Source organism: Artemia franciscana, chromosome 16, assembly GCF_032884065.1.
Source record: "Artemia franciscana chromosome 16, ASM3288406v1, whole genome shotgun sequence".
Taxonomy (NCBI): Eukaryota; Metazoa; Arthropoda; class Branchiopoda; order Anostraca; family Artemiidae; genus Artemia; species Artemia franciscana.
This window is the reverse complement of record NC_088878.1, coordinates 34,117,799-34,144,016: the sequence shown is the minus strand read 5'-3', so window position 1 is coordinate 34,144,016 and position 26,218 is coordinate 34,117,799. Positions and strand designations below refer to the sequence as shown.

The 26,218-nt window shown below is 34.5% G+C and overlaps 1 protein-coding gene across 4 annotated transcripts in view; it reads left to right on the top strand.

Annotated features, from left to right (window-relative positions):
* The window catches only part of LOC136037372 (serine protease inhibitor 88Ea-like), a 31,734-nt gene extending 5,886 nt beyond the window's left edge, over positions 1-25,848 (top strand). For all 4 annotated transcript variants that reach the window (XM_065720100.1, XM_065720099.1, XM_065720101.1 and 1 more), the window contains exons 2-7: positions 1,610-1,740; positions 5,977-6,198; positions 14,975-15,274; positions 18,282-18,417; positions 20,096-20,319; positions 25,470-25,848. In XM_065720100.1, coding sequence (XP_065576172.1) covers positions 1,615-1,740; positions 5,977-6,198; positions 14,975-15,274; positions 18,282-18,417; positions 20,096-20,319; positions 25,470-25,766 — 1,305 coding nt within the window. In that variant the 5' untranslated portion in view covers positions 1,610-1,614 and the 3' untranslated portion in view covers positions 25,767-25,848. The remainder of the gene's footprint in view (positions 1-1,609; positions 1,741-5,976; positions 6,199-14,974; positions 15,275-18,281; positions 18,418-20,095; positions 20,320-25,469) is intronic.
* Positions 25,849-26,218: the final 370 nt, after the last annotated feature.

The following is a 26,218-nucleotide window of genomic DNA, read 5'->3' as shown; positions in this document are numbered from 1 at the left end:
TCCATCAGTTTATGAAGAGGAAAACTGTGAGAAATGGTTGTTACGAAGAAAATGGTTTCTACGTTAGTAGTAGGCTTACGGCAATGTTCATCGGCATTGCCAGATACGGCTTCGGAGCTTATCTGACTCTTACCATTGCATTTCATTCTTCTCATATGTGCACATGGATACGACCTAAGGGAGGAATAAGCTGATCAGAGCGTTTTTAGTAACGAATTTTCAATTCAGTATTATTAAGTTCTCGGAAGGGGAGGGGGGTCCTTTGGACTACTCTTAGGGGGAGGTCAACCCTCGTCTTAATCCTTTGTTCAGAAGTTTCATTTTTATATACTGTTTATATTATTCTGGGAGTATGTACCCCACTTGATTACTTAAAAATGAAAATGTATAGTTATTAACACATGTCCAATGATCTTCCCACTCCACCCACCATATTTTGGACATTGTTACGATAATAAAAATGAATAGCTTTTTGTGTATGTGTTGGGGGGGGGGTGATGATCATTCGGTATTGAAATATGACACACTGGTTTTAAGACTTTTTTTTGAATGGTGAAGTAACTATAGAACTTTCATGGACTGTGCTTCCATCATTAAATAGGGAAAAACTTTCAATCGCAGTATCAATATATGACAAGGTGTACTAGCTCATTTTTAAGTTTTGTTAGTATGGTGTCGCATAGGCACAGGAGAAAGATTTTTTTTTTCACATTTTTAATAAACCTTAAGAACGGGCTAGTTGAACTTGGGTATGTACTGACATAGTAAAGAAAGGCTAATTTATTCCGTTTTCTGATGCAAGCATATGCACTGAAGGCTCTGTAGTCACTTGAAAAATAGTTTGTAAAACGAGTTGTAAGTAGTTATAACCCCCCCCCCCCAATTCTTACCAAATTGGTGAATTTCAGCTGTTTTATCATTTTTTTTAATCAAATATAAAGCTCTCAGTGACGAGCTCGAATAAGTAAACAGAGAAAACATTAGCTTTAGTTCACCATATTAATGGATTTCTTTCATTCTTGCCATGTTAATGGTTTTCAAAGGGTTTTCTTTCTATCCCAAAGGGGTTCTTACTAAGCCAGGTTATGCTGATCAAAAAGAACTACATTCTAAGAAAACATAAAAAGCGACTCGCAAAGTTTTTCACTCTTTTTACTGGCTTAATATTCCTCACAAATGAACCAATCAGGTTTTAAAATAGCAGCATTTGTCTCTCCAGAAATTGTGCTTCCTTGTCAGTCTAGAGGTTTAGAATTGTCGCTCAATATTAGTTAATCGAGTTTTAAAAGGTGGGACTGTTTTCTCTCCGAAAGGAAAATGTGTTTGGTTTGCTAAAACAGCTCATAACAATGAACTATTGGAATTCAAACAAAGTTTTAACAGTAAGGTATGGGACAGTCATTTCTCTTTTCCAGGGCTTAGTGCGCAAAATTACTATATTTTGAAGCAACATCAATCATAGAAAACGGGAACGTGCAAATAAAATTTTGCAGAGAAAAAGTCTTGACGAAATAAGCTCCACGTTACTTGCTATCAGCATTTCCGAAAGGAGTGGGGTAGGGAGAGCAAAAGAAATAATAAAACTATAAACTAATTTATCGTATTTCAGGAACCATGCGAATATTGTTAGCGTTTGCGACATTATGGGTGGCGGCATCTGGAATGGCCATATCTACAAATGAAACAGAAGCCCCTGAGCCTGAATGTTTTGGAGCGAAGCAAATAATCAACACGGGAGAGGTACTTATTTTATGTTTAATTTTTATGTATTTTTTTAAGTAGTACTATCAAGCGTGACATCGAAAGAAAATACGGTACTTGTAGTATATAACCCCTTCCTAATATTCTTCTAATATGTTTCTGAAGCTCAATCCTAATGAAACATACCTAACTAAGATAAAAATACAATACCTTAGAAACAAATTTGGGCTATATATTTGCACATTAGGGCGGGGTAAAGTATAGCGGGTCTGCATACCTTTTGTGTTAGGTACAATTATTCTGCTTCGTAGTAAGAATTGCTTTCTAACTTCACACTGTCCAGACACTTTACCCCCCCCCCCTAATGTGCAAATATATAGCCCAAATTATATATTTTCCATCTATTCATCTATTCTGTCACTTCTCTTTGTCTGGTCTCACGCTAAGTGAAAGAAGCTTAACGAAAAAAAAAAAAAAAAAAAACGTTCTGCAATGTGTTAATGAATGAACAATTTGAGTGGTAGGGGGTTTATCATGCAAGTACCGAAAATGCTGTACATTATTTAAATAAAAATGGAAGGCAAACATATTTTTGCTTAAAAGAAGAATGTCGACATACCATTTTAATTAAATTTGCTGCCGACAACACTACGCCTCTAGGTCTATATTCAGTAAAACTTAAAACTTATATGTACTAACACCAATAACACAAAAAAATTTCGTTTTCACAAGACAATTCTTTGATTTGGGGAGTTTTTAAAACCGACTCTTTTGTTCGACTATTTTTTTTTTTTTTTAACTAAAGCTGGAGTTGTATTTGGATGGTGAATGTTACCATGGGGGTGTTTGGGAGAAGGTAATTGTCTTTTCTTAGTATTTTAATTAATCTAGGATGTTTCTACGAATTCTTATACAGTTTTTTTTATTTCTTTTATTATTAATTTAGGATGCCTTTAGGAATGTTTATGTAGTTAATCGCTACGCATTAGCAAAATTTAAATTTTTCCCTAGCGTAGTGATTTATATCTGTATTCCGTAATAGTTTATATTTTAATTTAATATGTTAAATAAAGTCAAGTCAAAATCTGGTACATGGTCACCAATTGGGTCAAATTGCCCCTAAGATGTTGAAAAAATACTTTTTGTATTTTAGTTGAAGGGGAAAAAATCCCCTTCCGTAATAAATTTGCGAAATACAAGATCACAGCCATCCTATATTTCCTTGAATTTGCGCCCATGTTTCAGAAATAACAATTTTCCTTCACATTCAACTTCTACTACTATTACTTTACATAAGAACTCATTGCAGCAACAAGTCACCTAAAGTCAACACATTCGAGTGCGCTACTCTTCCATCCCAGCTCATTCAAAGCTTTAGTGTACGCCAAGGACTGATAACTTCTTCTCAAGTCCACGTAAAGGGCTTAAATCGGCTTAGAACCGCGTAGCAAGAGGTTGTGGGGATCCCCAATTCAATGCAAGCTTTGTATAAGCCTGTCTCATCTTGATTACTGCGTAATTTTCAACATATGGGGATGAATTCCAATCAGCAAAAGCCACTTTGTTTCTATAATTTCCATATTTGACATATTTGAAGACCCTCCAAGCTATTTAGTTGGCGGGGTGAGTTGGGAATCCTTTGTCCGAGGAGCATGGGTTCAATTCCTGGTGTGGCCGGCCATTGGTTTTGGGACGGGGGTCAATGGCGTGATTCTGTAAGCTTGGATAGAATCGACCAAGCTCTAAATAGGTGCCTGGAGAAATCTGGGAAAGGTAAGCTGGAAGGGTATGCGAAAGCACAGGATGGCTGGCCGGCCCCCCTTTTTATTTCCTGCTGAAGGCCCACAAAGACCCTCCAAGCTATTTAGTTGGCGGGGTGAATTGGGAATCCTTTGTCCAAGGAGCAGGGGTTCAATTCCTGGTGTGGCCGGCCATTTGGTTTGGGACGGGGGTCAATGGCGTGCTTCCGTAAGCTTGGATAGAATAGACCAAGCTCTAAATAGGTGCCTGGAGAAATCTGGGAAAGGTAAGCTGGAAGGGTATGCGAAAGCACAGGATGGCTGGCCGGCCCCCTTTTTTATTTCCTGGCTGAAGGCCCACGAAGTGGATATTAGCACCGCTGGTTTAGATCTTAAGGGTCTAGTGCCTTCATACTTACTTACTTTTATAGATGATTTATCTCAAGGGCTACCTCTCTTGCCCCAAGGGTTTCCCTCGAGTTAAATATGTTTAGTTGTTATTAGTTTTAAAATTAAAAGATCGAACCACTGAAAGGAGAGGGGATGGGACTAAAAAAATACTCAAAGAAAGGGTTTACCACTTCTCAAACAAGAAGATTTCTTGACTGTTGGAGTTATATTTCGTTCTCTAGAGTTTCCCCGCACCGTTACATATATTGCCGAGTGGAGCCGTCCTAGCCGAGTCGCTAGCGCTTGAATTCCTAAGATCAGAGGATTGAGTCCTTGTGTCGCTGGTTATTTGGTTTGGAACGAGGGTCAATGGTGTGACCCTGCAAGCTCAGCCAGAGTCGACCCAGCTCTAAATGGGTACCTGAAGAAGTCTTGAGAAAAACATGGGAAGCGTCGGATGATATGCCTTCAAACGCGCATTGCATTCCTGGCCGGCATCGAATCGGAGATCGGTAACTGTTCAACGCAGACCATTGATCAACATGCGAAAAATTTTAGGTTTTTAAGTTACATATAATGTAGGCTGCATTACGAAGTTAATAAGATGTAAGACGAATAGTTACTAGGGTGATCAATCAATTCAAAGGACCAGCAAGGATTTGGGTTTGTAACATGAAAACCTCACTTTATTGACAAAATCTTCTGAAGGATAATTGAGCCTAGTTCAGAGATATAAAATTTTGACAAAATCCTTTAAGAATTTTTGCTATTTTCAACTTGAAAGTTTAGTCCATATGTCCTTTATCAAGATGGTTAGAGAAGCCTTGGAGGTTTTTATTACATGTCTCTCTATAAAAAAAAAATCTTAGGATATCTTACAAAACTTTCAAGTTTAAAACCACGGCAAGATTCTTAAGAGATCTTGTCAAAATCTTATGCGTCTGATTTTATCATTAGGAGGAAAACTCCAAAGGCTTAAGATTAAGAATTATTTCATGGCCATGTTCAATCTCAAAATTTTATACTAAAGAAATTGTATTATGACCTGTTGCTCATTTGAAATCAATTCTTGCAGTCACACTAATTGATTGTAAGAAGGTGACCCCGAACGCCAGAATTTTATTTTAGTTTTTAAGCTTAAATAATTGCATTTCTTTGTTTTTTTCGGCTTTTTTTATCCTACACAGGAGAGGTTTTTCCTATCAATTTTAGTAGATACTAAGAACGTATGCAGATTTTTTGGAGGGGGGGGGGCTAAAAAATTTAAAAATGCATCAAAAAAGGGTTTGTATTCGTTTTGTTATGTTTTTTGAGTCGGACAAACATGTCACAAGGGGTTCAACCAGGCATGTACGCAGGAATTTTTTTCGGGGGAAGGGGGGCCAAAACCTTCAAAACAGCAGATGTAAAGTAGCACTTTTTTTTATTTAGTAATGCAAAAATTACGTATATCAGAAAATACAGATTGACTTTAATTTGCAGTATTGTAGCGGATGGGGGAAGAAGACTGAAGCCTCAAAAGCACGTTTTAGGCTCAGGTTATGCTCATAGCGATTTAGAACCAGTGATTAATCTATTATATCCCACTGAAAGAGAAATTTTAGGGTTAACAGTGCAATATGGGTGCTGTGGAGGGTAGTTCTTCTATTGCAAAAACGTAAGATTTTAATGAAAAATGGTAGTTTCCAAAATTGATCCATTAAAAGCTGTACTTTATCCTGAAAAGGGGGGATAAACGCCCTAATGTCAAGGATAATTCTATTTTGCTATGGAAAGCAAACTCTCTTTACAAAAAAAAATGACAGTACAATTGTTAATTACTTCAAAGAGGGTAAAAAGTTAGACAGAAAATGGGTTAATAATTGGGCAGTGACTTGACCGGATAATTGCATGCTGTAAAATCCCCCCAAAAAGGCTTCGCACATGTATCTAGATTCTTAATAAATGTCCTACTTTTGCCAGAATTCCCAAGAAACCATGGGGAAATTAAATATTTCAAAAAAATTCGGGTGGGGGGGGCCGAAGGCCCCCCCTGCGTACGTGCCAGGGTTCAACCCTCTTCCTGGATAAAGCCTTGGTGGATACCCTGTCGTCTCTAACAGTTAGTTGTTATGATTTTCATGTTATACATATTGAATTTTCTTAGGTAACATCTGCTGCTGAATTTTATGCTGGAGAAGTTGATTTCAGCATCGACCTTTTCAAGAAAGTCTATGCGGACAACGGTGGCATCAAAAGCAAAAAACCGCAAAATGTATTCTTCTCGCCATTTAGCGTCCACTCGGCCCTGCTCCTAGCTTATTTTGGATCTGCCGGAGAAACTCAGAAGAATTTAGGAGAAGTCCTAAGACTAGGAGAGACGGACAAGGTAGTATATGTGTGGACAAGAATAGGGATTATCGATACCATTCTCATGATAGATTAGTTCTTCGAGGGTTTAATATTTTATCGTAGATTAACAATTTGAGGTAGTTTCAAGAAGATTGGGGGCGGGTCATAAAAAGAATTCTCATTTTTTCTCTTTAAACGGAGGAGGGGGTAAATAAAATTCCTACAAAAATTGGTGAATTTTATGATAATCTAAAAAATAAGGAAGATCAAGCGTTGGAATGGTCAGTGCATAGTGCTGTTTTCCAAGGGGAGGGGGCTGCAATAGGAACCCCCACCCTAGCCCAGACACCCCAGCTAAGACTTGATCAGATAATTCTTTTCCCTATTCCCATTAACTGCAAATCAACAAAATATGGGCTACAAACAAAATTTTCTTTAACATATATAAAAAAAATTAATTTCTGTAGCCAATCCCAGTCAGACAGGGAAATGCTTGATCTTTTTAATTTATAAAACAATGTCTGCGGTATGGGGTGATGTTGTTCCTTCTGGAGCATAAAAAAAAAACAAATTTTTTTAACTACAAGTAAGGAGCGGCGTTAAAACTTAAAAAGAACAGAAATTATTCCGTATATGAAAAAGGTTGTCACCTCCTCAACGCCTCACTCTTTACCGCAAAGTTTGACTCTTCCTCACAACTCTACTTTTTAAAACAATAAAAAACTTTAGCGTAAAGAGCGAGGCATTGAGGAGGGGAAACTCCCTTTCATATACGGAATAATTTCTGTTTATTTTAAGTTTTAATGCTGCTCCTTACTTGCAGTTGAAAAAAAACTTTTATTTACTTATTTTCTCATTGTATTTTTTTAAATAATGATAGAAAATCCTGTGCCCCCTTCATGGAAATTCTCTTCCCTAATGATAAAATCGTCAATGGAAAGATCCTCCAACGTAATGATGAAACTTATAACTCAAGGAACTCCACTTGATAAAACTTATATATTTAAAATCATCATAAAAATACAATTCTTTTGGTGTAACTATTGGTATCAAAATTCCGTTTTTTAGAGTTTCGGTTACTATTGAGCCGGGTTGTTCCTTACTACAGTTCGTTACCACAAACCGTTTAATAAGTGAAAGCATAGGCGTACCTCTTAAAATCTTAGAAGCGAAAAAGAAGAAGAGTTCCTTGCTAATATATTTAAGTACACCCGCACACAATTACAACGGGGGAACTCAATTTGGCTGCCCTCTTTGCTGCTCAATATTACGCTCGAAATTTAAACAACATTACATCAACGCTGAAATATATATTTTTTTGTCAAAAATTGGTCAAGTGGAATCTAAGGATAAAAATATAATGCTGACAATTAATAAAATATTTTTTGTCTCGTATTTATTTGACATGGCAATAAAATATAATAGAGGTATAACAACGATAAAGTACGTTTATCATTGCTGAAAATAAGAATGTTTAGTAATTACTAAGCATGGAATTGTAATGCGGGTTATAAATAATGCCATCATTTTGTTTTGCAATTTGAATAATTTACCGCTATTCTAATGGCTGTTCAAGAGTGTTACTTTCAAATGTTCACTCAAAGAGAATGTAATTAGGTCACATAGTGGTAAACGACAAGTATTTTTTTTTCTTTTTTTGTGTAAGAAGCTCTAGGTTGTGACACCAAGGGCTAGTCATTTTTCTTTCATCTTTTAACAACATGAATTGAAAATTTATTGAAAACCAGCACTAGTGGGGAAATGAAAAATAACCAACGCTATTTAGCGCTTGAACTTTTAAATACTACTGGATACTTCTCTTGAGGTACTTTAAAATGCAGGGAAGGGTAAAAACAGCAGAATTATGTCCCTTGTATGCCCAACATCTTGCATAACAGTCAACTAAACTGATTAGCCTACCAGGGTTTCTCAAACTAACCTAGTGCTGCATTGCGCAGACTGGTTTTTTACTTCAAAAATGCTGATTACTAATTACTGACAGGAAAATTTAAATTTTAATCCTACTACTTTTCAGATTAGTCTTATCAAATATCCAACTTCCTTTGAAATTTTATTTTTTCCTTGTGAAGTCACCAAGCTCTATGCTTAGCGCTAGTTATTTTCAACCCCTATCTTACAACCTCTAGTCGTAAAAGATTCAACCCTTATAAGTTTCCCATTCTGATTGATTTCTTGGACAATAGATTTGTGTTAAGGAGCAAAATACCCCATGATGGTGAAAAAATCTATTTGTTTGTGAGGTTGACTCATTGAAAAGGAATCTAAGCAAGGGCTTATGCGGAAGTTCACATCTATTTGCACATTTTGAAGGGGATAAATTTTCAAAACAACAAAAGTAAATTACAGAAAAAGTTACTAATCATCTTAAGATAGTACCCCCCCCCCTTACTTAGAGGCGGATTTGGGTCTGGGACCACTTGCTATGGTTGGGGTTAAGACGAAAGTTATTTTTTTGTAATTTGTTTAATAGTAGTTGAGCTTTTAGTAAGTTTTTAATTGTTAAGACCGTTTCTTTGCACAAATAAGTTGAAAAAAAAGTTTCAGTTACTTTGTGTGGTCTCTCTTAGATTTTACTGATAACGCGTGCCGCCTAAGTGTTTACCAAGGATATCTGTCTTTATTACGACAAAAACCAACTGGGAGGCTAAAATCTTCATTTCGCAATAACAAGGAGGGGAAATTTAAAATCCCAATTTCTTTAGGTTATCGAAATGATATTTCAGGATTTTCAGGATTGTATGAGAAGTGCAAACATATTATTAATTTATGTGTTGGATTTCGCTGAGCAAATGGTGGCCACTTTACAGCTTATTTTCATCTAATTAAAGCTCTGCATAATATGGCATGTCACCTCCTTTGTTCATCCTAAAACATTAAAATAAAGGCTAAACTCTTTAGAAATACCTGGAGTTTAATGAAGTTTTGTATAAGTATACACTTAAAACGTATGCATATACATATCAAACAGTTCGTGGTAACGAACTGTAGTAAGGAGCAACCCGGCTCAATAGTAACCGAAACTCTAAAAAATGTAATTTTGATACCAATACTTACATCAAAAGAATCGCATTCTAATGCTGATTTTAAATATATAAGTTTCATCAAGATCAGTTATACCCATCAAAAGTTACGAGCAGAGGCGCCATTTGTGGGGGGGGTCAGGGGTGGGCAAATGCCCACCTCAGATTTTCCATGGGGGCCCAAGCTTCCACCACAAAGGGCCCTTTTCCGGCCATAATTATCCATTATGTCCAACATAATCCATTCTGTTCAAATGATTTGAACTAACTGCACGCCTATTAGCCAAAGAGCGTAATTACCTGACGACCCTTGGGGTGATTACGCTATTTGCTATTAATCATTGTAAACTTTGAAAGTAGGTTAGATTCATAATAAAAGTCTCAAGTTCTGTCAAATGCCCCATGACCACCCCAACATTTGGCCCAAATGGCACCTCTGGTTACGAGCCTGAGAAAATTTACCTCATTTCAGAAAATAGGGGGAAACACCCCCTAAAAGTCATACATTCTGAACGAAAATCACACGATCAGATTTAGCGTATCAGAGAACCGTATTGTAGAAATTTCAAGCTCCTATCTACGAAACTGTGGAAATTACGTGGGAAGATATTTCCATGGAGAAAATTGTCATGGGGGAAGAGAATTTCAATGAAGGGGGCGCAGGATTTTCTAGCATTATTTGAAAAAAAAACAATGAAAAAACAAATATGAAAAGTTTTTTCTACTGAAAGTAAAGAGCAGCATTAAAGCTTAAAACGAACAAAAATTATTACGCATATGAGGGGTTTATCTCCTCGTTATACCTCACACTTTACGCTAAAGTATTTTTAGTAATTTCAACTATTTATTCTACGGCCTTTGTGATTCAGAGCTCATTCTTAAGGAATTGGGACAAAATTTAAGCTTTAGGGTAAAGAGTGAGGTATCGACGAAGGTTGAACCCCCTCATACACGCAATAAAAACATACGAATATAGAAGTTCGTTGCGTAAATTAATTCGTAAGTTACGTATATTTTTACCAATGAAGACGTTTGTAAAAAATTAAAAGTTCTAGTTGCTTTTTTAAGTAAACAAAAAATTGGAGGGCAACTAGACCTCCTCCCTCGCTCCTTTTTTCTCAAAATCTTCCGATTAATTGCAATTAATTAATATGCAAATTTCGTTTTAATTATTTATGTGCGGAGAGCCAAGATCAAAACATGCATTAATTCAAAAACGTCCAGAAATTAAATAAAAAAAACAAGTTTTTTAAATGAAAGTAAGGAGCAACATTAAAACTTAAAACGAACAGAAATTACTCCGTATCTGAAAGGGGCTTTTCCTCCTCAACGCCCCGCTCTTTACGCTAAAGTTTCTTACTGTTTTAAAAATAGAGTTAAGAGAAAGAGTCAAACTTGAGCGTAAAGAGCGGGGCGTTTAGGAGGAAAAGCCCTTTCATATACGGAGTAATTTCTGTTCGTTTTAATTTTTAATTTTGCTCCTTACTTTCATTTAAAAAAACTTGTTTTTTTTATATTCATAAGTATATGAGTCGAAATACTCCTTCAAAGGTCGGAGTAGTCATTTAAAAAAATAGATTTTCGAAAAAAATTTTATAAAAGAAGGCAAATAATTATGTGTTTATTTTTTTCGAACCGGTATAGATAAGTGTCTTGACTTCTCAGTTTGGAATCAGTGGAATGGCATCGATTTTTTTCAAACATTTACTAGTGAAATGTTTAAAAAAAGTGGAAATTCACACCACTTGAGTTGACCACGGAAATGGAATGCAACTACAATATTATTTCAGAGTTTCTCACCTTCTCAATACCAACCAGTCACAAAATACAGTTATGCTTTTGTATAGGGGTTGCATATATTTCATAAAATTTTATAAACTGCTATATATAGGCCTACCGCTGCGGAATTTTATACTTATTTTGATGCATGCCATCCAATCATATTTCAACGATTGGTTGTATATAAATCAAAACTTTTACGGGACATTTCTCTTACTTAATGCTAAATATGAGCTGATGTTTCAAATTTCTATTTTTATGCTCAACAGACATATCGAGATTTAAAGGTTGACATTGAATATCTGGAAATCTCAAGATTAAAAAATTGATTAGAAATCTACCACAGCTTGAAACCCTGGGAATTTGATTCACCAATCTATACCTATCAAATACAGAAATAACATACACGTATTTTTTTTTTTTTAAGAAGTATTGTGACTCATATACTTTGTTTGAAGCGTATACCTAGGGCCTACGTTCATCTTTATTGGAGTTCATATTTATCAGGTCTTTATTCGAATATTTTAGGATGAACAGAAGAGGAAATACTAACAAAGAGCTTTAAAAAAGCTCTTTTGGCTTCTAAAGAATCAGCTTATTATGCTGATTCTGACTAGATCAATTAATCAAGTTTAGTGCTACCCATCAAAAGTTATGAGCCTGAGAAAATTTGCCTGATTTTTGAAATAGGGGAGAAAACCCCCTTAAAATTCAAGAAATCTGAATGAAAATCAGACCATCAGATTCAGTCTACGGCATTCAGAAATTAAATTAAAAAAAAAAACAAGTTTTTTTTATCTGAAAGTAAGGAGCAACATTAAAACTCAAAATGAACAGGAATTACTCCAAATGTAAAGGTTTGCCACCTCCTCAATACCTTGCTCTTTACGCTAAAGTTTGACTATTTGTCCCATTTTTTTAAGAACGGCTACTGAAACACAGAGGCCGTTTAATTAGAATAGGAAGCTTTTTTAAAAGTGTTAACAAGTTTAGCGTAAAGAGCAAGCTATTGAGGAGTGGGCAACCCTTCATATGCGGAATAATTTATTTTCTTTTTGAGTTTTAATGCTGTTCCTTGCTTTCAGTAATTTTTTTTATTTAATTACCAAAAGATTGGAATATTTCAGTTCAGTTAGGAAATAGCTTTCGTATGTGCTCAAATTGTATGATAAAAAACAAAAAATGTGAAAATAGTAACTTAATACTTTTGTTTCATTTGATGTTTTGTTGAGAAATATTACCTTTATGCTCTATTATTTGAGCTTTCTAAAGCACATTTTATTACCTAAACTATTTGTCAGCATTTTTACATTCTAAGTTACAGCGTCATATCACCAGATAGTTCATATTTCGGAATTACATCATGCATTTTTTAGATACATTATCAAGGTCACGATTGTTAACATTTTATTTATTTCAAAATGTGAGCTTTTACTTTTTTTTTAAATCGAAAACTAAGCGCCATATTTTAATAAGAATTGCTACATGTCTAAGAGTGAATTAAATGGCTAATTTGTCTTTTTTTTTGTCTTAACTTAAAATAAAATGCAATAACATGTCCGTAAACAGGGAATTTAGTGGTTTTCATCACCGCAGATCCAGAGAGAGTATCCGTTTTTTATTGTGTTCTTTTGTGTTTTAGCAACATTTTATTATGATTGTTTTTACTGTTAAGACTAATTTAAATAATAGTTACCATTTCTGAATCAGCTAGGAATGGCATTATGATTTACCATCTTTTTTTTAAAGCGTAATTTTTAATTTTTCGCTACTATGGGCCGGGGCTCGTACTTTACTAGGTCTAGGCTACTGCCAGGGGCAAATCTCCAGCATTTGGATGAGGGGAGGGGGGCAAGAGGGGGTCCATATCTGGATAGTCAAGAGGCATGGGCTATATAATATTTTTTCTCCAAATTATTGGAGGGCAACTACCCCCCCCCCCAAACGAAGCCCCTGGCTACTGCTTCAACCATGATTAAACTAGCCCATGCTTATGGAATGTATTTGGACCCTTCCTTCTTGAAATTATTGGTGTAATTTCCAGCTAAAAACAAATATATATATATATATATATATATATATATATATATATATATATATATATATATATATATATATATATATATATATATATATATATATATATATATATATATATATATATATATATATATATATATATATATATATATATATATATATATATATATATATATGTTAAGTCTTACGTTATGCTTACGTAATGTTTACGTTAATGATGAATCTTATGTAATAGTTTAGAATCAGCATAAAAATGGACTCTGGATGTGCATTTTGTTTTCAAACTTCGATTTTTATGGCACTTGGTATTAACTAAGTGACATATAGCAATCGCAAATTCTGTCGGTTTGTCTGTCTGTCTGTCTGTCCCAGTTTTGCTACTTTAGGCACTTCCAGGTAAGCTAGGACGATGAAATTTGGCAGGCGTATCAGGGACCGGGCCAGATTAAATTAGAAATAGTCGTTTCCCCATCTGACCATCTGGCGGGGAGTGGGGAGGGTGGTTAATTTGGAAAAAATCGGGGCCGGTGCCATATGAGCTCTTAGCTCTTGTTTTAGTTACTATTGAATTTGCTATTGGCCAAAACTGACAATGAAGGTTTGGTTATATGAATTTTGACTGTTTTTTCATTTTCTCCTTTTTTTTCCATGAAATTTTTCATTGACTTCTTTTTTTTTTTTTATGTGAAATTTAAGTGAATTTTCTGCGGGATTTTTTTTGTAGGTTTGCTTTCCTTTTTTTACGTGAAATCAATATTTGACATCATAAAAATTAATTTTGAATTATGTACGCATCGAATGATTATTCTACTTACCTAATGAATTAAATAAAAAAACAAGTTTTTTTAACGGAAAGTAAGGAACAATATTAAAACTTAAAACGAAGAGAAATTACTTCGTATAGTAAAGAGGCTGTTCCCTCTTCAACGCCCCGCTCTTTGCGCTAAAGTTTGACTCTTTCTCTTAACTCTACTTTAAAGAGCGGTGCGTTGATGAGGAAGCAGCCCCTTTCATATACAAAGTAATTTCTGTATTATTTTTTCTAATTCCTTCAAGCCTCAATCTCGGTCAGGTTATGAACAACACAAGTTCACTTTATTGCATTAGCTTTAGTTAGGCGGGGAGCAAGGAGTAAGGGGAGTATATATTTTAACAATATATCTTGTTTTTTTGTATTTTCGTTGAAAAAGTGGAAAAAACAACAAATTGTCCCTACCTTTTAAATTTTGAAAAACTATTTTGATGGTATTTCCATTAAAATAAATAAAAATATCCCCCTCCCTCTACGTTTCAGTGAATTAATGCACCTGTTTTTTGGCGTAATAATCAGCAAAATTTAGATCCAGTGTTTTCTTGTCGCATTTCATTGATTTGAAAATTCTTCTTCAAGCCTCAATTAACTAATGCTTCGTAACCAATGCTAAGCGGAAAAAATTATCCAAACAAAAAAATTTACTTTCTGGAAGGACCGTTATGTGCCTCATAAAATAAAATGGTTGACATTATAGAAAACAGTTGTGAAACTACGTAAAGATTGACATTATGCAATAAAATGTACATTTTTTAAAATTAGATCTTCCAAAATTCCCTAATTTTGATAGCAGAAAGTGGGTTTGAGTCTCCTCTTAGACTCCTCCCTTTAGCTAATTCAATTTTATAATTTTATTAAAAAGAAGCCAAAAGAATAAGCGCCAGCTAAAGGAATAAGCTTGACTTAAATTAGCTAATATATAGAGTATTAAGCAAACAAAGGTGGATCTAGAGCTAAATCTTGGGGAGGGGGTGAAAAGAGCCCAATAATTGACCAAATTGACAAATTTATTTAAAAAAGAGTGAAAACCAAGAAGAAAACCAAGGAATGAGGACACCAGAAAAAAAATTTCGGGGGGGGGGGAGGCCACTTGTATCCACCAGTGTAAGCTAGTGCATTACATTTGGCTTTTTTTATTCCAGGCCACTGCAATTCGATCTTACAAAGCTACACAGATGCTACATCGTCTCTCCAGTGCAGCTAACCTGACCTCAAAAAGCTATGACCTTGAGCTGGCAAATAAGGTGTTCTTCGATTCTACTGAGCCATTGTCAAATTGTATCACTGAAGTTCTTTCAGAAGAAGTTGAAGAAATGGATTTCTTAAAAAAGAGTTCTGAGTCACTTAACATGATTAATGGATGGGTGAACGATAAGACCAAGGGAAAAATAGAGAATTTCTTGGAGGAAGGTTCGATTACTTCTGAAACTCGAATGGTTTTGGTAAGTATTATCAGTCCTAAAAACTGCAGAAAATTAATAAAGTTTTGCATATAAGTATAGACTACTCAACTGTTACAAATTGTCGGGTAAACTGGAGGGATTCCAAATTTACTTGGCTAATTTTCGAGCAAAGAACATTCTCATGTTTTGTGTTAGATCTCGTCCGTTTTATCACAAGTGGTCATGACTGTTCAACTGGTAGTAATATTTTGTCAATTTTTTGTTATAACAAAAAACTCATTATAGGCTTATACGAAAAAATAATATTTTCAAGAATATTACATTTTAATTTTAGAAGGCTTCCCAATCCTTATTGCCAAAACGAATTAACTAAGTTCCCCATCTGATTAGATATTAAGTGGCGATTTCTTGTTTAATTTTCTGCTCATTTATATCTTTTTTTTTATAATACAATTAATTTTATAATACAATTTTATGTATATATCTTACATAAACCTTGTTTCATCAAGAGACTTGCGCATAAATTCAGTCTGAGAGGACTAAAACTCGAGTTAAAACAAAAAGGTCGTAATAGTTCTGCAGATAAAGTCTTAGAAGATACAAATTTGCTGGCCTTTAACGTCTCTTCTCTCAGATTTAGCATAACCAGTTAAAACCAGTTTTTTAATTGGTTTAAAATACCAGTTTTATAACTGGTTTAAAATACCGGTTTTTTATAACCATTTTTTTATAATACAATTAATTTTATAATACAGTTTATGCATATATCTTACATAATACATATCTTTCATTTTTTTTTCAAACAGTTCGTGGTAACGAACTGTAGTAAGGAACGACCCGGCTCAATAGTAACCAAAACTCACCAAAATGGCACCAAAATGGAATTTTGGTGCGAATAGCTACATCAAAAGAATCGCATTTTAATGCTGATTTTAAATATATAAGTTTCATCAAGTTTAGTCTTACCCATCAAAAGTTACGAGCCTGAGAAAATTTGCGTTATTTTAAAAAATAGGGGGAAACACCCCCTAAAAGTCATAGAATCTTAACGAAAATCACACCATCAGATTCAGTTTATCAGAGAACCCTACTGTAGAAGCTTCAAGCTCCTATCTACAAACATGTGGAATTTTATATTTTTTGCCAGAATGCAGATCACGGATGCGTGTTTATTTGTTTGTTTGTTTTTTGTTTGTTTTTTTTCCAGGGGTGATCGTATCGACCCAGTTGTCGTAGAATGCTGCAAGAAAGCTCATTTTAACGGAACTGAAAAGTTATAGTGCCCTTTTTAAGTGGCCATAAAAATTGGAGGGCACCTAGGCCCCCTCCCACGCTAATTATTTTCCCAAAGTCAACGGATCAAAATTCTGAGATAGGCATTTTATTCAGCGTAGTCGAAAAACCTTATAACTATGTCTTTGGGGACGACTTACTCCCCCACAGTCCCCGTAGGAGGGGTTACAAGTTCAAAACTTTGACCAGTGCTTGCATATAGTAATGGTTATTGGGAAGTGTACAGGCGTTTTCAGGAGGATTTTTTGGTTGGAGGCAGGGGTTGAGAAGAGGGGGATATGCTTTGGGAGCTTTCCAGCGAGGAATTTGTCATGGGGGAAGAAAATTTCCATGAAGGGAGCGCAGGATTTACTAGCATTACTTAAAAAAAAACAATGAAAAAATAAATATGAAAAAGTTTTTTTTGCAGCTGGAAGTAAGCAGCAGCATTAAAACTTAAACGTAGAGAAATTATTACCCATATGAGGGGCTCACATCCTCCTAATACCTTGCTCTTTACGCTAAAGTATTTTTAGTAATTTCAACTATTTATTCTGCGGCTTTTGTGATTCAGGGGTCATTCTTAATGAATTGGGACAAAATTTAAGCTTTAGTGTAAAGAGCGAGGTACTGACGAGGGGGAGAACCCCCTCATATATGTAATAAAAACATGATAATTGAAAAGGTCTTTACGTAAGCTAATTTATAAGTTACGTATATCTTTTACTGATAAAAAGATTCGTAAAAAATTAAAAGTTCTAGTTGCCTTTTAAATTAACCGAAAATTGGAGGGCAACTAGGCTTCCTCCCCCGCTCTTTTTTTCTCAAAACCATTCGATCAAAATTATGAGAAAGTCATTTAGCCAAAAAAAAAATATACAAATTTCGTTTTAATTATTCCTCTGCGGAGAGCCAAAATAAAAACATGCATTGATTCAAAAACGTTCAGAAATTAAATAAAAAAAACAAGTTTTTTAAATGAAAGTAAGGAGCAACATTAAAACTTAAAACGAACAGAACTTACTCCATATGTGAAAGGGGCTTTTGCTTCTCAATGCCCCGCTCTTTACGCTAAAGTTTTTTACTGTTTTAAGAAGTAGAGTTAAGAGAAAGAGTCAAACTGACTGTGTCCTGACTGTCCTGAGAAACAAGGAGCCGTCGAATGATGAAAAAGCCTCCTCCCTGATGAGTCCATTTCTAAACTATTCACGTTATGTATCAGACCAGTCATGGAATACGCATGTCTTCTCTTTCATGGCGCTCCAACTAGCCACATCGCTCTTCATCAACGTGTCCAATACCGAGCAGTTCGTCCAGCAGTTTCTAGCAACACTGATGCCAAACCCATTTATCGATCCAGAATCAATCTGACGTGGCTTCAATCTCTATGTTCTACAAACACCTGCATTGCCCTCCATCTGAGAAGGTATTAAAACTTGTTCCGGATAAAATAAATGCTTTGCGATCAATTCACCAAAGTACGGCTCGACAGGACTACCCTGTGCAGGGGAAACCCTGATAAGAATACTTGAAGACAAGTTTCACTCGACGATCTTTCACTCCCGGAAAATCTTCCTCTTGAGTTGTTCAAGAGAAGGTATAATAATCACCTTAAAATTAAATAGCTTGAACAGGTGGCACATCATCATTTGTGAAGGAGCCATGACGCCTGTATAAGAAAATAAGCAGGCTATGAGCCAAAATATTTTATTTGAAGTAAAAACAATGCTTTTAGGTGGCATTAACTGATACTTTGTCTTGTTTCTGATTTTAGGCTAACGCAGCCTACTTCAAAGGAGATTGGCAATCTCAGTTCAAGCCTGAGAGAACAAAGCCTACAATTTTCCACATTTCACCCAGTGAGCAAACCTTTGTTAAAATGATGTACCAAAAAGGACAATTCAGACACGGTAAGAAGCTTCACTTTTTCAAACATTTTCGGGTCAAACTCGTGTTTTGGTTTAGGGAGTTTAGCCAAATATCTCGGGCAAGTTATTGCCGGTCTCTACCACAAATACGTTCTTATTGGGGGTTTTGCTGTCAATTATTGACACATTTTTATCATGTTCCCGTATTATTTTAGGGGATTTTTATTTACATTTACACTCTGGTAGTTAAGAATTTAGGTGGTTCATATAGAAACCACCAATATATTGTTCATATGGAAACAGTATTTTTTTTCAATTTACCCTGTTTATACTTTAGACGCGTATGGACGTATTTTACTGGATTTGTTATATTTTGCTGGAATTCTACTGAATTTTAAGTCCGACTATCTTTACTTCAGGTCCAAAGCATCTTTTTAGGGCCTAGTAACTTGTAATATTATCTTGATTATCCCTCTATTTACATTTGTTCCCTTTTGTCTGGTGCTTTCACATTGTTAAGATAGAGACTTTGATAAGACGATTTGAACTCGGCAAAAAACTCCATTTTACTCTCCCTTAAAGCGTTTCTTCTATTTGTTAATTTCAGCCGAAAATTTCTGATATTTCTTCCTTTCTTTACTTTTCTTGTCTTTGTTTCATTTATCCCTTTGCTTCTTCTTTCTATTATTTGGTTCTGGTGCTGAACCAGATTTGACAATTCAGCCATGGTAAAATGTAAGAGCGTATTCAAGATTGCTGTTGAGGGGGGGAGCTAAAAAAATTAAAAACACAATCAAAAATTTGTTAATATGCATTTTGTTTACGCTTTAACGAGTTGGAAAAATTGGGGGGAGAGGGAGGTCGAACCCTAACCTTCCCCCTGGATATAGCTTTGATAAGACGCCACACTACTAAGAAAATCAATGCGATCAAAACATTTTTACTCAAGAATTTTAGCCTACATTTTTAGGTAATTACTAATTCATTTACATTTACTTACCTCGTTTCGTTTATTATTTATCTATTTATTGCGGTTTCAATCCGTTAATGTTCAAAATCTGGTTATTGTCGACATTCAACCGATGAATATCCAAGATTGCTTTTTCTCTGCTTGAATTCGATTACTTTTGCGAGTCAGCTTGTTCAGTCTTATGCAAGCTATGATGGTAAAAAGTTAAAGTTAGGTTAGCTTATGTTAGTTTAGATTAGGTGGTTATATATATAGTCAGCTTGTTCAGTCTTATGCAAGCTATGATGGTAAAAGTTAAAGTTAGGTTAGCTTATGTTAGTTTAGATTAGGTGGTTATATATATATATATATATATATATATATATATATATATATTCCGCTGATAAAGGTTTCCTAATGTACGACCGAAGGACTTTTGCTAGTATTCATATATTTCTCTCGATATTTAGTATTTTATATGAATCTTTTACCCACTATAAAATTTTTCTCATTTTACTTATAAATGGGTCAATGTTAAAATGTGGTTTAAGACATTATTTAAGTAGGCACGTGTGAAGCGGTATGTGTTTTCTGGCCCTTACTAAAAGAATAACCGGACCAACAATTTAACCTATAATTTCATATATTTGTTATTAATTTGCCAATATTTGCTTTCCTTCGGGTTCGTAGCCACCATCACCCAAGCCTTGCAATTTTTTAACCTGGATTCGGCTAATTTTGAATGATTTAAGTTTCCCAAACCTATTTTAGGGGTGAGTGAGGAGCTGATGTCTTATATCCTTGAACTTCCATATGTTGGTGAGGACATAAGCATGTTTATTCTTCTTCCGCCATTTGTGGAAAACGCTCTTGATGAAGTTTTGTCAAAACTAAATGGCAGCATTTTGAAAGAGGCATTGAGAAGCATGTGGAAAGTCGACATTGAAGTAGGAATACCAAAATTCAAAATTGAAGCCTCAATGGAATTGAGTAAGGTAAAGAGTTTTTATTTTTTTATTCTGCACATTAGCTAGAAGATCGTGACGAAAAAATAAGTTATTGTCTTTCTTGGAAATTCATCATCATGAAGACGGAATAACTGTCTCCATTCCTTCATTTATTAAGGTTTAGAATAGTTTTGGGCTAAAATTTTAAGTAATACACACAATGCTTCATAGAAACAAATTAAAACTTGCTTTTAGCTTAGAAGGAAAGAAATTTCACTACAAAGGAGTGCTTCTTTCGAGTAGGTAGAGCTTGAGCCACGGAAAACCGAAATTAATTATTATCATGGTTATAACCTATTTCAAAATGAACTTACATTGCTCCGTATAAACAAAAAAGATCATGACAGCGTTGTTTCTACATTAAATTTTAATCAAAAACGAACAAAGATTAACTAAAAAAACAAAGTTTTTCCGAGGGAAGTAAAGAGCGAAATTGAAACTTAAAACGGGCAAAAATTATTACTTCACAGCCTATCTAATATAAATAAATAAAACAAGCACAAATAATCCAACTAATTATATTTTCCTAAATTTTTGGGATTCTAGAAAACTAGCGCTTTACTGAAAACACAAAATAATATAGGAGTTTTGGTACAGTAAAAGCAAACAAATTAAGGACACTTTTTACAGAATAAAAATATTATCAACCCCTTTTAAGATAAAGCAACAATCTATTTTAGGATTGTTGCTTCATTTTTTTTTTACGTTTAATTTTGTATCACTTCTGCACAATGGCTCAGTTCAATGACTGGCTCTTGTTTTGATTTTAAAGAGGACTAGTTTGTAGACAAGTTCCAAGTAAAGCCATCTTGATAGTATTAAGACTATAGAACAACTTTAGAATTTGTATCATAGCTTTAAGACTGTATATTACTCACTATTGGTATTATAGCTGACGAGACCAAATGCTACCTGATAAATGAATTATTTATTTTCCTCGGAAAAACTTAGTTATTAAAATTAAACTTTGTTCGATTTTGATTAAAATTTAATGTAGAAACAACGCTGCCATGATCTTTTTTATTTATACGGAATAATGTAAGTTCGTTTAAGTTTTAATGTACTCCTTGATTTCAGTTGAAAATTTATTTTTAATATAGTTTTTAAGTATCACCAACGGATACCATCCCCTTGAAGGGTGATAAGAAACTTTTCACTGTTCTACCCTATATTCCTAAATTGATTGACAAACTAAAGAGAATCCATAAAAAAAACTTAATGTCACTTTTAAAGATTCAAATAAAATACAGAGCTTTTTCAACGGCGGGAAAGATAAAACTAGCCCCATTCTGGGTAGTGGCGTTTATAGAATTCCCTGTTCTTGTGGCTGTTTCTATGTTGGTAGAACCCAACAGCAATTAGGTGAGGGGTTCTCGGAACACAGGTCCTCAATCGACAAAGACATGGGGCTACGCCAAAGGCCTGATACTTTTGATTCCGTCTTGGCTCAACATGTCTATGACAAACCACATCATTTCATTTTGTTTGATAATACCTTCATTATTGTCCCTGGTCTCATGTACGTTTTCAGGAAGGCAGTCGAAATAAAAAGCACATTGACCTAAAGGTCGTCCTCAATAGAGACACTAGAGAAACTTTTCTAAGCCCCATTTACAATGAACTTATAAATTCCGATCTTTTTTATATCTGTTCACAAAATTATGTTCCACAATTTAATAGAGTCTCTGATAATACCCTACCAGGCAACCAATTAGTCTTTAAAAATGCTTTAGATAAAATGAAATTGTGAAATACCATTCAGTATTGTATTTTTTATTCAGTTACCCTTTCATCATTGCTTCGAAAGGATCCTTATTTCAGTTTCAGTGTTTATTTTGAGACTTGGTTTTTATATAGTTCTTTGGACTTTTATTTGCATTTTTTATTATTCTGCACTGAAAATGGTTGAGCAGAGGTCTCAACCGAAATATTTGCATAATTTTTTGCTCTGTTTTTCACTGGCTGTTATTGTCCTCGTTTCTCTCTTCTTTGCGATTTTTTGTTTTGTCCTGACCAGCCAGTGTGGTCTCAGAAATTATTTACCCAGGATTTTCATATGCCATCCCCCCTTTCGCCAAGTAACGAGTCTTTACTTGTATTTAATTCTCGGACGTGATGTTACTGGAGTAGCAACTGGCGATTTTTGGCTCACACTTTGCCAATTCCTAGCCTGGATAAAATTATAAGTCTAAATAAATAGATAGTCTTTCGACAATCGAAAAATCCCAATTTTTATCAGAATTCCTTAATTAAATTGTTTAACCCATGAAGACAATTTTTAAAAATGAATTTCACGAAAATAAAAAGAAATTCTGGTATAAATATAAAATATTTTTCTATAAGCAAGGGGTATATTCAAATCTAGAGGCTACATATAACGAAATATGCGCTGTACATTCTACAAACATTACACCATAATCTCATAACCAGGGCGTCATTTGAGGAGAGGGGCAAGAGGGGACAGTTGCCCCCAATAATTTTGAGAGAAAAATATTATACAGCGCATGCATTCGCCCCTGCTCATAACCATTTAAATCTCAATGAAACCAACAATTTTTGTCAAGATTTTTAAAAGATGTGTTAGCGGGTCTCTAAAGTGGCATTAAAAAAATCACAAAATAGGTGCCAGTGGAGGTATAAGGTTTCAGATGAAAATCCCAATACGATTTTTATGTTGAATTTTTTCCGAAAACTATGTCATTGGGTTGTGCCCCTCTTACCTGAAAAGAATCCAAGGGTATCAATTTTGGGGGAGGGGTTAAATTACCTTTTTATGGTATTTTCATTGACTTGCTTTCGTCCTTTATTAATGGAAAAAAGTTCATTTTATTGCAACCGTTTAAAGTTGCTGCATCATAAAACAGGGTATATTTTCACATAATCCTGTACTTCAACCAAGGGAATAATCCCCCCCCCTTACCCATTATTATAGTCAACAGGACGCGCTCAAACTTATCCTCTGTTTATGGCAAGCTGGGCTGAATTTTCTGTATTGTGTAGCCAAAGAGAAAAGGATAGACTAGTTACCTTTGTTTCCAGGTTAAAAAGTGGGCTATCCATTGGTTAAATTTTGCGATGCATTTTCATATGAACCAATCACATTAAAATCTCAAGAAGCAAATAGCCCGGCCTTTTTAAAAACTGATTGGTCATATTGAGCTGACAGCCTCCACCAAATGAGCTTGTTTCTCAAATTTTGAGCCAGTGGATAAAACGAAAAACCTAACTAGGTTTTTGTATAAAAATTCAAATTTTGAACGAAAAGTTTTTAAATCATCAAAGTTTTTAGAAGTTCTCTGTTTTCTGTGCTCTAGTATCAGTAATTTGGAATACTTTTTTTCTTTGCGTTGCCTTCGAAGGACTTTTCCGATATTTTTGTGCCTTATTTTAAAGTACGTGCTTTGCAAAAACGCCAAATACATTCTTTCCAGATATTCCCTCTTCCTAAGTAGATTTTTACCCACAGAAACAAATGTTTAGGTTAACTCGGCTGCGGTAACTTAAACCATATTATATTACAAACCATAAATTTCACAGGACGGCTAAAGACCTAAAAAATACAATGTTTTCTTGTTTTATCTATAATTATTTTTTAAATCGGTTGTTGATTCAACAAAGATTTAAGCAACCACGATACGCAAATACACATTCTAACACAAAACACAGATTCTAAAGGAAAGCAAAATCGATTTTTATTATTTTTTTTCTCAGTCATTCGTGCAAATAAGTTTCATTTGGTTAAGATAAAAAAGCATAAACCGTATTTAAAAAAAAAAGTTTTCTGAGCATCTTAAAAACTAGATGAAAATTAAGAGAGAAAATGCGGGTTCAATCTGAATAAAGCAGTAGAACAAAACAAAAGTTAAAAAAATAACTACAAGACTTTAAATAATAAAAAATACGAATATTTAGACTCCACTTCCGGGATCATTTTTCTACAAAAGAAAATTGAAGGAAAAAGAAATAATTTTTAAATTGATTCACCTAAAGAAAACGACAACCAACACAACAAGAAAAAAATAAAATAGAACAAAAAAAAAACAAACAAATAAATACAACTCCAATTTCAACTTTGCATGAGTTAATTTAAAAAGTCGTTTCTTTTTCTTCAGTTTATTTTCGTAGAAAAGGGCTCCCGAAAGTTAAGTCGAAATATTCAGATTTTTATTATTTAAGGGTTTTTTTTTATCTTTTGCTTTGTTTCACTTCTTTATTTAAATTATACCCGTTTTCTTTCTCTTAATTCTTGTAAATAGCCTACTTGACAAAAAATGTCACTTGATGCTTTTTGAATTGCCGTTGCTTCCCATCTCAAATACAAAATGAAAAGAGCCGAATATCAGGTATTCAACTTTTTAAGAATACTTATCAGTGAAACTTTCATCTAAACAGATGTCGAATTTTTCAAAGTGACAGAAAAATAGTGGAAATACGAAAACCAGCGCATTTAAGCCAGTAAAGATGAATAGTTCGAGGAAATAACTGTTTTCGTAATCTCGGAAATATATTATGTTGATAAGAAATATTATTAAAATTGGATATTAATTTAATAAAATTTCAATAATCAAGAGATGATACCACTTTGTACCTGCATAACGGCTATGTAACCGATTATAAAGCTGATAATTTTGATGATGTGCTAAGATTTGGAGTGTAAGGAATAGCCGAAAGCTTTTTATTAGAAAACTTGCCTAATATTATAAGTTATGGATAATTTCAAGCTATTACTACTACTTCTAACAACTCATCACAACACTAAGTAACGTAATACTCAATGGCCCAAGCTAGATTGTATTTTGTGACCTTGAGTAAAGACGAGACTCTGCATAGTTTAATCTGACCATTGGCATCTGGTCATTGGTATTGTTTAATCTGACCATTGGCATAGTTTAATCTGACCATTGGCATCTGATCATTGGCATAGTTTAATCTGACCATTGGCATAGTTTAATCTGACCATTGGCATCTGGTCATTGGCATAGTTTAATTTGACCATTGGCATCTGGTCATTGGTATAGTTTAATCTGACCATTAGCATCTGGTCATTGGCATAGTCTAGTCTGACCACTGGTTTAATCTGACATTCCCTTACCCTCTATTCAGGTCCAATTTGTTACTCGGATTTTTTTTTTTTTCAGACGCTGAAAAATATGGGACTTGAAAGCATTTTCGATCCTATCCTGGCTAACATGACGGATTTCTCTTCAAGCCCAGGTCTATATTTTGATGAGCTGAAACATAAAGCAGTTGTAGAGCTCAACGAAGAAGGATCTGAAGCAGCAGCAGCAACTGCACTCATTGCTCTTCGATCCTCCCGCCCCCTTGAGCGTGAAAAGTTCATCTGCAACCACCCCTTTATCTTTATGATTTATGACAACATGGTGGATTCTATTTTATTCATGGGGGCTTACCGAAACCCTAAAAGCAGTGTTTGAGTTAGATTACTTAAGATGTATTTATTATATGATTTGTTATGATTTATTTTGCACGTTTTTAATATAAGCGTCACTTTTTTGACTATTGTATTTTCATTGATTAAGCATAAGTTTAATAAGATTGCTGGATATATGTTTATCACTTTTATTCGTATTAATCCATACAAGAATAACCAAATGTCCATTATAGATTAAGATAATAAATTAAAAAAGAGAGCTGAATAATTCTGCTAAATTGGCATTGCGCCATTCAATTTTCATTTTAAGCCCCCCCCCCCTGAAATGTTTGTCCAACTCGTAAAAACATAACAAAGTGAATATAAACAAATTTTTTATGCGTTTTTTTCTAAGCCCCTTCGAAAAAAACCTTTTGCAACCCCCCCCCCCTAGAAAAAAAATCCTGGATACGGCCCTGTAGAACATTAATAACGTATATTACAGCTGGATATTCC